Source organism: Plectrocnemia conspersa, unplaced genomic scaffold (assembly GCF_051122295.1).
Source record: "Plectrocnemia conspersa isolate PC_06_02 unplaced genomic scaffold, ASM5112229v1 ptg000005l, whole genome shotgun sequence".
Taxonomy (NCBI): domain Eukaryota; kingdom Metazoa; phylum Arthropoda; class Insecta; order Trichoptera; family Polycentropodidae; genus Plectrocnemia; species Plectrocnemia conspersa.
In genome coordinates, this window is record NW_028277169.1 from 22,478,190 (window position 1) to 22,492,382 (window position 14,193).

The 14,193-nt window shown below is 33.5% G+C and overlaps 1 protein-coding gene across 1 annotated transcript in view; it reads left to right on the forward strand.

Moving 5' to 3' along the window:
• Positions 1 to 14,193, forward strand: part of mbo (Nuclear pore complex protein Nup88) — a 99,596-nt gene that overhangs the window by 50,780 nt on the left and 34,623 nt on the right. Inside the window, exon 2 of the mRNA XM_088186617.1 lies at positions 12,877 to 13,046. Coding sequence (XP_088042743.1) covers positions 12,877 to 13,046 — 170 coding nt within the window. The remainder of the gene's footprint in view (positions 1 to 12,876; positions 13,047 to 14,193) is intronic.

Here is a 14,193-nt window from a genome sequence, read left to right on the forward strand (position 1 = left end):
CGGCTGCTGTCACGTACAGCCGTAATATTTGCGCGCGATCGAAAAAAGTGCCAAATAATCGCAATTTTTAAATTGTCATATTATTAAAATTACGCTACTGATAATTATAAAAGTTTGTGTGGGCACTCACCAATACAATATCAGAAAAAAACTTTTCGGTCGTAAATATTCAATTTACGCAAAATCTTTGTCGGCTTTTGCAAAATGCCATAAGGCATAAAAATTATACTTCAGAATACGAACGCCACATGTGTGACTATCCTAGAATTTGTCGCCTTCGATTCTAAATAAGAATTCGTTATGGTGTGACATTTATATAAACCGATCTAGGAAAATACATAAGGATATTGGAAAAGATTTTTTTTAAGAAAATCAAGTACCACTAAATATTTTTTAATTATTTAATTTTATATGAAAAAATTATAATAACGATATCTGTTGGAAGAATATACTATCAAAAATATAATTAATCCCTTTTAGTGCCCTAAAATATTCAAAGAAGTCAGTAAGAGTCTGTTGAAAATCGAGTTTCATAAAACATGTTAACATGCGTCCCACTGTAGTATGTGGTATTATAACTTGACTACGATGCAGCGCTTGTCATGCGTGTTAACCATAGGACGCCTCCGCGCATACTGAAATTGAAGCGAGTTACACGTTCTATCTCAGTTGCGAACCACCATATCATTATCTCTCTCACTCTCGTCACTTAACACGCGAGAGAACAAAAGGGGAAGTATCTCACCACTCACGCTCGAAAGAGCAGCTCCGACTTCGGTCCCTTTGACTCGGAAATATGCCGATAATGTTCGGAAGCGCTCAAAGCTGGCCAAGTCGACTGAATTACCCCCACTTTACCCCCGTTTTCGGTAACCTCGGACAACTTCCGAGAGATTTTAGAGCAGGCAGAACCGAACTCGACCGAAGTAACCCACTATATTTTCCCTCCTTGGCCAATCTTGGCCAACTTCCATAGAGTGTAGTGCAGGCATTACACTGACGTCGCGGGAGCAAATCTATGTCATACCCTCATTCATATGTTACAGATTAAATGATTTTTTGATATATAGACACAGAATATCAGCAAACTTTTGGGGCCGATCAACAATGAATAACTCCACTCGCATATTGATAAATTCTGTTTTTGTCATATGTCATAAAATAAATCGTTCTTGTCGTCGTTGTATACTCGTTATAACACAAAATTATTTTTTGGAAACTCATGGCCTTTTGTGGTATTTATGTCCTTGCGTTCATTATGTGCACACTTATTTGTTGTATTTATTTTGCAGGTTAAACACCTGGTTGTGTTTCATTTTAATGTAGGTTGTAATGGAATAAAATATTCATAAACAACTATTCATTTCTCAAAAGCACATTGTTTGCTACTTGACACAGAACTCGCACTGTTTCGGAACTTCCTACTCCATCCATACACTCGAGTGATGTGCATGTATCATCGTATTCAACCTTTATTCACGGATGAATTTCTTCACCACTATAAAATGTATAACAAAACACTGCTTCTCTTTAGTGAAGTGCGTCCCTAGTAGCTGTAACCATCGTTATATTGCTACTATGACGTCATGTTATTCGTTACCATATTGCTTATTACCACGTGAAAATATAATCTATTTCATAATCATTGTTTGTCATTTCAATTCGTTTTATTTCTCGGAAGCGAAACCCAATGAAATTTCTCGGAACCGAAACCTCTCAAATAGCACGACTCGCTAAAATTTCATTCTTTAAATATTTTTCTTATCCGGTTCTTAAAAATGGCGTTATCTCCTTTGGCGTAGCAATGGTTGTCACACTAAAAAACAATAATCTGGTAAAATAACTATTATACACCAAACTTTAAAAATACTAAGAAAATGTCATTTAAGAAAAATAACGTTTAATGTTAACCGCGAATCGAAAATATCTAAGAAAATCCCATGCAAGTAAATTGGCCCATTATCTTTCTCTCTCTTTTTGTATTTATACGTATCCAAGATTTTTTTATATTTCTAGCTGATCATGCTAATTATATAAAATAACTAGTGTTCTGAATTATAGTGCCTTTTAAATTTCTGTTTTTTTTTTTAATTATTTTTTTCAAAATATAATTTTTTAAATTACTTTTTCTTCAAAAATCGCTTATGCAATGCATATGATATGGATGGCCGTGCAGCGAAAATATTTAGATATTACTTTTTTGAAAATATAAATACCTATGCATATGTTTTAGTTTTCCGTTGATTTTTACGGTATACTAAGTAGCTTTAAAGCTGAATGAATATACCGACCACTGATCATTTACAATAAATATGATAACGTAACTTTAACAAGTTATGTATGTAAAAATATTCACGAAACCCCCGGAGCGCTCCTCGCAATTTCTATCGCGTTTTTTTCCTCTTCCATAATGAAATGGTTCATTTGATTTATAGATCGTTACCAAATAGCCCCCCTCGTAAAGTTTTAATGCTTATTGCCTATCTTAGGTAATTATGCATATAACTGCACCATCCGCCCGAGCTTTTTTCACGGCCGTAATAGGGAAAATTGAAAAGTGTGCAGTTATCCGATCTATATATGTATATACAAAACTTCTCATAAACAGATTCGAATCAACCCAATATATCACTATTCCCTTCTTTGAATATATATTATTAACTTTTTTTTTTGATAAAAAATATGAAAGAAAAACCATTCCATCAATTATATGAAGAGTGTTTTTCCTCCCGGAATAAAACCAATCTGTTCTGCGGGAACTTATCCGATAAATCACCGTTTAATGACCATACTTTGGATAATAAAACTGTAACTTCTTTCTTGTGTAATTATACTTTGATTTAAGTTTAGATTTGATATCGATCCGATAACGATGCTTATGTTATTATTATGTTCCGCAAATAATATGCCAATAGTGATATTAATTTTAATATCCTTTATTATTAAATTATTAAGTTAATATTTCATTTATTTAATTAATTATACAAATGCTTTTGTATACAATTTAATATTTAATAAAATATGCATATTCATATGAGAAAATTTATATGGTTTTAAACTTGGCTGAATTTTCCTATTTTCCCGGAGTAGGTCTACTAATGCCATCTCTAGTTGAAAAACGTTATTTCGACACTGTAAGTCAAAACTATTATATTATTGCGTATATTTCCCTTGTTTTATCGTTTATTTATTCTGAAATTATTAGTTTATTGTAGTACATTAAAATAATTACTACCAAATTTATCTTTTTCTAAAATTTATACAATTTTAAATAATATTGCTATATAATTAAATGATAATATTTATGAATTGTAATATTTTTTATTGCCATTAAAATTAACTTAAAAATGAGTTCTTCGAACTCATTAATTAAGATATTAAATTGGTTAAGTAGTGCGTAAAAAACTGTTATTTCTTTTTAGAAAAAGTCAACGTTTAATTCTGTATACGAAAAGAAAATCTCAATTGCCAAAAAATACAACTTTACAAGAAAGCGAAAGCGAGATAATACAATAAAATACTTATTTTTCCCATATATATGTTTAGAGCTTCAAAAAGTCAAAATTAACAAATCTGGTTTACTCATTTTTATTTACTACATACTGACTAGAAACCTAAATATAAATATGTTTTTACTATCCGTTCTCCGAATATTTGTTTATTTATATTTATATTTAAATATACATATATCTATATATATCATCAATTTTTAATTTCTAAAGGAATATTACACTATCTATAAAACACATGTATTTCAACAACGCAGGTAGTCAATTTGTTTTTCCAATGTACCGCTGTAATATTTACAGTCCTTTGTGTTTTTCGCGACATTTATCTGCTTTGGCAATACCAGATAAAACGCGCAAACAAACAGCTACAAATAAAACAATTAAAAAACATTGTAATTGCCGAAATTTAAGAAATTACTTGTATTATCAAATTTATATTTTGCAGCTGTAGACTTCTTTAATGGCTGGTATGGATTGTTTTTACCTTTTTGTAATTCAATACGAATAATATTTCCTTTTTGAATCTATCAGTAGTAATTTATTATGTTTTTATTAAGATACTGTGCTATAATTTCTGTAACACATTGCTAACAATAAATTGTTCAGTACTTTTTCGCTTCTTCGGGACTTAAAGTATGTATTGGAATATTATAATTTACTGGTGATAAAAATAATGAGTATTTGTAAACTTATGGGTTTTAAAGATATTTTATTTGCGTCACGCAGCGTAATATTTTTAAATATTGGTTTTCAAAATGAAAAAGATTTCACTGTTTGGCATATATTTATTGCCTGAAGCATTTTTATGTAAAATATTTGCTTCGCAGGAAAATAAATCATAACTTCTTCTTAAAAATAATTCTCAATATACATTTCTCTTTAAATAAGAGTCCTTTTATCCTAACTTGCACCGTGTAGGTTTGCCACTGGTCTTAATAAATCTCCTTAAATTCTGAAAAAACAAATTCTGCGGAATGAGTTGTTTCGATATTGAAGGTCTTATGAAGAAATGATCATGTATAATTGTTGCACCCACTAGAGTGAAGGTGTTTGCATTATTAGATATTTTATCAAACTTTCCTAATAATTAGGAGTGTGTGTAAAACTCACATGATATTAAAAGAATTACCTTTAAAAAGTTCTCAGTGATTCCGACAAATTTCCAGTGCTGATTCTAGAATGCCTTGTTCCTCGGTTAAATTTTTTCCACGGCTCTGTAATGATGATGTATCAACTTGGATTGCATCTGGGCTGTAAGGATGTTGTGATAGTGTAATGCTACTTTTTTACATACTATGCGCACTGTGTTAAGTCCTTCTAATATCGTGTCTGTCTTGCAGGTATTTTTTATGACTCACACATTCGTGCTTTCTCTGTACGAGCAGTTTATCCATCTCCTGTTATTCTTTAAAAAAGTTTTTCATCAATTTGACATTCAATTGGCGATCTTTCACTATCAAAATTCGAACAACTTTTTTTGAAAATGCTAGCCTTGCAAATCTAGCTTCATTTTCAACATTATCTAGACTCTGAAAGCTTTGTTGTATCTAAAAAACGTATTTTCTCGGTGGTTTCAAACAAAAAATGTATTTTACTTCATTGCAAATGTAATGATTTGACAAAACATGACCGCACACAAACAGAGGTAACACAGCTTTGACACCACTTCTTTACCATCGAGCAATGTTGCGTAATCGTGCCTTATAATGTTATATTTGTTAGTCTGAATTCAAATTTGTGCCTCATAATAGTATGTGTTATTTTATATACAAATATATAGCAGTTAAAATAATCCACCTGATTTAAATTTTAATCTTTTTTTGTTTGCCTAACCGTGATCTTGTCAAGTCCAGTGTGGCGCTTTAAGTGCCATTGTGGATTTAAAACTGCACCGAGGCCAAAAGAAAGATTGGGGACTGTAATTAAAGCGACCTCTGGATTGCAGCGGGCAGCATCCGGCCGAGGTCCAGGCTTCTCCTGTCGCGTATCGCGTATTTCAGCCAGTAAGCGACGTGCATATTATATGATTGGATGTTAAAAGAAAATATAACGGGCACGGCGTATTTTTTTAATGCGCGCACACGCTTGTGCTAAATTGTTTATTTTAATTTCTGTATCATTTTATTTATCTTTGGATGTGTGCCGCACAATTAAATGCCTTTTTTTACTGGCATTACAATACATCATCGATTAAATTTAGCAATAACTGTCGGCAAATAATATATAAAATTAATATTTAATTTTGAGTACCGCCTTTTCCTTAGAATAATACCGACCATATATAACAGTGCAACATTTGGAAGTATTATGCTCTCTAGTATTTTAAACTAAATTTATTGCCATGTTTTATTTTGTCATTGACTAGAATAGGTTGTAAACATCTGAACTATTGCTTGAAGGCCTTCCAACATTTTCTGCAAAAATTGCCGCGTCGTCTAAGCAACGAATTATTTTGCTTGTCATACTCAAATGGACGTTCTTAAAATATATTAAAGTGTAACAGTCTTGTTGCATGCTGGAAAATTGTTATGGATTTTTCTCAATATTTGGAAATTATTTTAGTCATCAATGAAATGAATAATATTCATTCAATAAAAGTGTGAGAGGTATCTTGAAACTTGAAATTTTACTACCTGTATGTCAAATTGCATGATTTCATTTTTACCCAACTAACGAGCAATTAATTAATTGATACTCGGAGAGCACAGTGTGAGACTCGTCAATTAGCGAGATGTGCAAGTTCTGGAGATGAAAAAAAATGTCCAACGTCAGCAAAGTCGTAATTAGCGCTGCAAATAATTATGAAAGTCATTGCAATAGTGTTTCAGCGCCGAAGATTCCAAATTGAATTACGTGTGCAGAGTATTTCTGTTTGGTTAAAAGGTTTACCTTAGAGAGTGGTCTAATAAGGGTGGGTCGCACCACCACTGCTGCTCAGGAGGGTACGGCGGGCGGGTGGCCTGGATGTGACACTTGTACAAAACACTGTGATTTTTCTCTCATAATAATTTCAAGCGTGCAGCGAGCGACACACCGTTGGTGCACCAACACACGCGCGCGCGGCGTACCCGGGCGGCAACGTGTGCGGGGTGTAAATAAAATAAAATAAAACAAATCGTCGCGGGGCCGAGTCGCAAGGTGAACCGGATGAGGAAGAGGAAGGCTGTAGAAACTACGTATGTGATTTCTCTCGTATTATTCATTTCAACCTATTATAATATGAATACGAGTAAAGAGGTAGAGAGAGCGGACGCATGATACTACAATAACTGGACATAAAATATGGACGTATAAAAAAACATTTATGAAACTAGATTATTTAACTAATGATCTGAATAAGTCGATGAACCCAGTTTCTAACTGTTGCTAGTAAAGAACTACTAGAAAGCAGAGTACGTCATTGTCTTCTCGATGATCTTAGCTACTGTTTCTCAAAAAGGATATGGTTTATATTATGTATGTTTCCGCCCGCAGAACAAATGAATAACGGCTTAGCTTAGTAAGTTGGCAGAAATTGAAAGTCAGCGTTGACATTATAGCCACAAAAATGTAGATGGCATGCACATCTTTTCGATGGCTCCAACTCTCAAATATTAGGTAGGGCATGAATACCGTGCTAGACTTACTTATCTTAATGATCTATACAACTTATGCATGCTGCCTATCGTCGTCGTTAGTCAAATAGCAAATGTTTAATTAGAATATAAATTTACTAAAACTTACAGGCGGCCCTCGACTCTCGCACATAATTGATTCCTGAAAATGTGTGCGAATGTTGAATGTACGAAAGTCGAGGAAAGCAAAAAAAATTGAAATTGTGTGTATTTTAAAATATTTATTTATCAAGTAAATATAAGATGTTTAAGAGGCGCTTAAGAGACACGTTTAAGTGGGATTTTCGGGTGTTTCCTTTGAAAAGTTATCAAGAGTTTACGTTTTCCACTATTCTTTTTCTTTTCTTCATATAGTATTTTATAACATGCTATGTTTTTATTGATCGCCCTACGCACTTGCGATATGCGTTCTCCATTGGGATCACAATCTTCCATAATATTTAAAAATTTGTCAAGGTGCGTGAAGGCTTCATTCATATTTTTCATTGTTAAAGAGTTTTCCAAAATAAACCTGTCTCATGTACATCAAATATTTGGCTAGAGGAGTATTCTCCATCTTCAATAATTTTGGATAATTAGGAAATAAATTCTTTTGCAGCATCTTTATCCGCATCAGCCGATTCTCCAGTGAATTTAATATTATAAAAAGAATACTTCATTTTAAAATTGTAAGATCAACCGTTACTTGCTTGAAAAACCGTGTTAAAATCTTTTTTTAATCTATCCTTCCAATCTTTGTGCAAACTAAGAGCTTTTGCTTGAATAATTGAAATACTAAGAGGGACATCTTTTTGATGTTGGTCATCGATCCACGATGACAAAGATTTTCCATTTCATTCATGTTTTTTTTGCTGTTTTTTTTTTTTGTAAACATATCTTTTAAGATTGCGGAAATATATCTTTATTTTCCACAATTTTGAACGTATTTTTTAATTTAATTTTTATTTTGCAAAATTGAACATATCGTAGACCTATTTGTATCATACGAACGTCCGATTAAAGCAAAAGATTCACCGCTATCAAAACGTCTAATAATTTCCATCTTTGTCTTGAATCGTGTGAAGTTTATGAGTCCTTGATTTATTTTTGTTCATATCAACACAAGTTTTTCCGTTTCTCACTCGTGTTTATATTTTTTTTATTTTTTTTTTAATTAAATTTAAAAAAAATTGTTTTTTTTTTAAAAATGTGCGAAATAGCGAATTGTGCAAAAGTCGAACGTCCGAAAGTCGAGGGCCGCCTGTATATAATAACCATTTTTTTATTATATATTATACATTAAAGGAGCATGAAAAATATTTTTTTGTATTTTGAAATAATATGTTGCATTTTCAAATAATTATATAGAAGGATAAGCTCCTGATGTCTCCGAAGCAAGTTCAATTCTGGATTCTAGGCGTTGAGCTGAATCAGAGGATGCGAGGAGAAAAGCGGAGGCTTCTACGATCTTTCTATTGTCTAATGTTAGGTCGGCTTCGTACAACCTAATTAATCCAAGCTCTTGATGATCTGATACCTTTAATTCCAAAATGGCTCTTAGTAGAAATGTCTGATCAGTAGCCCACGGTGACGTATTTATATCAATGGGATCCATAGGAGATATTGCTTTCTGCCACTTTTAATGGAACGGGGCTAGTTTTGGAACAGATTGCCATTGGCCGTTAGACCAGACTACGAATGGTAGTTTGGATTGTAATCCCAAACGCACTTGTTATCCTTTCTCAAGGCGTTTCCAACAGATATATTTAATCTTTATGATTAATGCGGGTACTTTGACTTAATCTGCAAAAAGGTTTTCTCGCGGTGGTGGCCGTTTTTAACATAGAAGCCGCTTTTTTGTCAGGCGTTTTAAACCAGTCTTTGTCATCGAGGCTTGTGATTTAAGAGCATACTAAGTAGATTATAATGCCTTTAAATTTTGTTTCAAACTTTTTGACCATTTATAGACCTGACGATTTAATCCCTTCATTGGGTGGTCCAATTGCTGAATGATACGGTGTTTCAATTGATGAACCTGACATAAGAGAATGAATGAAGGATTTTTTGTATACCCATTTTCGATTTATTTTTTTGTTGTTGAATATATATAAGCTATTATCTATGAGCTAAAGAAGTTCATTATTAAAAAAATAACAATACAAAGATAAAAAACTTTTTGTTTGATAAGTTGACTTTCAAAAATCATTTAATATGTATTTTCATTATTTTAAATATATGCGATAACTTTAAAAAATCGATATATTATATATATTATAATGTATATATGTACGCTCCAAATATTATATATTGTCGCGTGTTGAAGGTTGTATTAATCAAGGGGAGTCTTGTGCCATGTGCGTGGTGATAAGAACAGGCGATCTGATAAAATGCGAATAGACAAATTGTTTTAAAATAGCTAAATTAATATTGGCAACATTTGCATCAAGAAATAATAGCAAGAGTTTTGCCCCCAACGTCACTCAGTGGTAAAGGAGAAATTTGAGTCCGATGTTAACTATAGTTTGTCAACTAAAAGGCGTTGTTTTTCCACCAGGTTGTTTCGCGTATGGTTTGGGTGTTTCTGTGTTTTGTCCCGCGCAATTTTTTGATTAATTTAACCACGGCGTGTAGCTAGGTTCACGTCTCCAGCAGCCGCCGCGATTTTAAACCGTTGCCTTTTAAACCGTCTCATTCGTGGCTCGCGAGCGACGTGAGAGCAACCAACAAACCAGCCGAGCGAGAACGACCAGCCCTCTCATACACCCAGCCCACTTTTCGGATCATTCGCATAACAAATATCCCAGGGTGACGTTTATTCATGCGCACAATTTGCCGCCAGACACGAAAATTATGCGTTTCTTTCCGCACGGCGAATGCTAATCAACGGCCGCGGCTGTATAACAAACACAAATCGAGCGACGAAATGACAAGCGAGCAAATCTCTACATTACAACGATTCAACCCCCACCACGCAAAACCTCAGCTATAACAACACGATAGACCAGTAGTATAAGTCGGTGACTAATACCTGAAAGACTTGGGTTCGAACCCCATATGGACTCTAGTGATTTTCAATTTCTATCGTGTCAGAGATTAGAATTAGTGAGTATTATATAGTTAAAATTCCGAACAATCATCGCTGGTTGGATTTTCTTAGATTTTCCTAATCTCAATGATATATATTGTAATGTATAATTATAATTAAAATAATCTATGGCGAGCATGGCGGCATCTATCAACTGTAAACTGTAATAATAATTTATAAATAATAAAATAGGCGTCACTGGTTTACAGACTATGTTTTCAGTCTGGTGTCTAATCACCTATTTAGTAGTTATTTATTATGTTAACCCAGTTGTAACGTATTGAGCTAACGCCAGTCATGTTACAACAGAAGATTTACAATAAATAAATATAATGTATGATAGACAAGACTACTGTTTCAGTTCCCACTCTACCATTATACAAAACAAATTCATTCTTCAAGTTAATTACTTCTTAAAAGTTTAAAGTGCATACTTTAAGTGTCAATGTTTAGCCCACCCCCAATTATTATTATACGTAAAGGAAATCTTAAACCTATCGCAAAATTAAACGAATTGGAATAGAAACTAAAAGAAAGAAAAAAAAATATTAAAGCCATTTGCGACTTTGCAGTTTCTATAAATAAATATGGTAATTAACAAGAGACATGTTCATTGTTATCTCGATGCAAATTGATAACATTTTCCTTAATAAATTTTCTATTTAGAATACATCTCCAAATTCCACACAACTTTCGCATTGATGAGTGGAAAGAATAAAAATTTGATTTATTATGCACCACATCTTTGTGCGGTCGCGTTTTCCGCTGTGCGAATTTCAATTAGGGCCAAGTATGAAAACTGCCGTCACTCCATCAATGTCCCCTCATCGGCTCGGACTTAAGGACAATTGAATTCTTCGCCATCTCGCGGAACAGCCTCCCCCCGCCCTTCGATTCGTCGCCGGGCTTTTGTTTTTGTCGTTCCCTTTGTTTTTCCCGCCCAATCGACACGGCCTGTCGTGTCCAAAGAAAGCTGTTTTCTTTCTTGCGCTTTTCACGTTTTTTTAACCGCCGTTTCGTTATAAACGCCTGTCAAACCGAGGTGCATTTCAATAGTTTGTGAGGATATATCATCTTTTATTTAAATTAATAGCGGGATTGCTAGGGATAGAGTACTGTTTAGTTTTAATGATTATTTTAGCTAGTGATTCTAAACTATGTGACACTGATTGTGAGTGTTCCTGGCAGTTTATTTTTTACGTATTTTATTTAACAATACTTAGTTATATATAACGTTCGTTTTAATATTCTCAATTGATACTCTAACGATAAAATCAAGTAAAAATAATAACAACTTTTAAATCTGTTTAAATCGTTGCTATTTTATATTAAAAAAGTGAAAATTATTATAAGAATTTATGATCTTAATTAAACTTGGCCCTAGGTGTGCTTAAAATATCTATAATATAATTGTTCTAAGCCGTCGCTTCCGCTTCCGGTTGCGCATAACTTAATATGAAACATTCTCCGTTCAATTCTCTGCTCTGTAAATCGTATCGCTTTGTATGAACGATGTATTATATTATTATACACGTAAACAAAGGAAATATATTTAACTATAATAATAAAAATAAAAATTGATTTTCGAGCCGCGGATAATGCATTCGATTGTTTCGACCAATGAAAAACAAGCATTTAAATATAAAACAAGATGGCCGACATCACCGTGACTACAATTATTATTTATAAATAAAATTTTGCTGCGCGACAATTTTTTCATTAATTCGTCATGTAAATTGTTTGATTTGACTGAATATCGGATTGCAAATTAAATAGGTGTGTTATAACTATGAAAATATATACATAATGTGTTGAGGGTTAAAAGAATAAAGTAATGAAATCTTAAAATTTTGAATTCCCGTCAACGGTCTTCGAGGCCGATAAGTGAGTTTTTCTTTTTATAATACATAAACATTATCATTGCTTCCGATTTAATGCGTTTTATTTTTAATCTTGTCTGGTGTAATTTTTGTTTAATGCTTTTATTTACTATAATAAGAAAATATATCTTTAAAATAATTTACATACTAATAAAAGCATTTTCACATTCGAACTAATCGCAGGATCCTCGCGGCAAAAGCGAAATAATATAATAATGGATGAAATAAAGATTGGAATGAATAATTGAAAATTGGCCACCATCATCTCCCCGGCTTTTGTTTTTCCGGGGGGTGATTTTTCTCTTCCCACGCTTGACGTTCGTACTTAAACTGTGGTCTCTGCACCTTTCTGCCATCCAATCTCATTTTAATTTAACCAACTAACTGAATTAATTATTTTCAATAAATAATTTAAATTAATCTGAACTGTGTAATCATGACGTGTGTGATAAAGTGGTGTGAGTCGAACGTCCGAATTTTTTCCACGCGCCCCACAGTTTGCCAAGCCGCGCTCCACATCCGTACATTTTTTTCGTATTCCCTCCATGTTTCGGGCTCGAGTACGTACTTCGTCCCGTTTTGTATTATCAATTATCTTTGAAAAGTGCCTTTTGTTCTTTTTAATAAAAGTTTTTCCGGAGTGTTGTGGCTGATGCATGAATTGGCCCGAAAACTTTTTGATTAATTGTAGACGAACGTTCGGCCGCGTACTCCATTATGCATCTCTCGACCCTCGTTTCGTTTTTTTGTGCTTTTAATTTCATATACGTATATGTGTAATGTTTTTTTGTTTTGTTTTGTCTCTATAGAAATTGGTCGGAACTGAAATACCAAATTTTTCGGTGAACTCCATCTTGGTGAATCCTATATCGACATGGATGGCGATTAGCGGCAATCGAGGAGTTTGCGTGATGAGACTGCCGAGAAGATCTGGACCACAAGCAACGTTTCAAGGTGGACGAGACACCGTCATTTGCAAGTAAGTAGCTTATTTATATAATAACTAGTATATGAGATTGATATGAGAGTACATACAAATAATAAAAATTAACCGTTTTTTTATTATCCGTGGTGGGCGTGAATATGTTGACATCTATACATGGAATTAATTTAAAACTACTCGTTTTTCGCGCTCTATGCTGTGAATAATTAATCTCGATTAAAGTTGTATCGAGATAGTTATTTATTTACAACATTTACATAGAGTTATCAACTTATTCAGTCCCACTAAAAATGTATGAATTACTCAAATAATTTTTATTTTATAAAATCAAACAGTAGTTTATATATAATACATAACCTATGAATTTAAAACTTAAATTAGCTTATGTAAACATTGATTGACAAAGTTAATGTTATATTTCATTCGCGTCTTCATATGCTACATAATAATATTGTTGCTTACTATATGTATTATAACAATAATAGCAATATTGCATATATAATAAATAATAATTACGATTTATTTAAAATTATTAGACCATAAATCGTTTATTACAAAGTTGCTTAGTATCTTAGATATTTATTCTTGATTTAGAAATCACGGCCAGTTGAGTGATATCTATAGATATTTAGGTTACCCAAATATTGACATTTATTCCGGTTGACCTCGCGGCAAATGAGACTCTTCGGTGAATCCTATTAGATTGTTTATTAAGTTATAATTACATGTGACACGTGGACTATTAACGGCGTGTCGTTTCTCGCGATGAAGGTGAAGGTGGCCGTAGATGATGCTCTGGGCTCTTGTGGTGTCGGGTGTGATATTCAAATCTGTCGGTGAGCTGCGGATGGCTGCTGGTAGATCTTGGCTCTCTGGTTGTCTGCGTCGCTGGCTCTGCTGTCTCTGTGCCTCCGTCTCTTGTGGTGCCGTGGACCGTCTGCCCTCTCCTCGTCGGAGTCCGGGCTTATATATTTTAGGGGGATGAACACTAGCTGGCCAATCACGATTTTGCATCGATCTCCTAGCCAATCGCCGCAGTGGCTTCTTAGAATTCGAGAAATTGGATGTGTATTTCGAAAGCCAGTTTTTTACTTTGCTCCAGACTTTCGAATTCTAAGGAAAGGGTTTGCATTGTGGTGATTGATTGCGTCCGTACCGTTTTGTCACAAAAGGGATTCTCTTA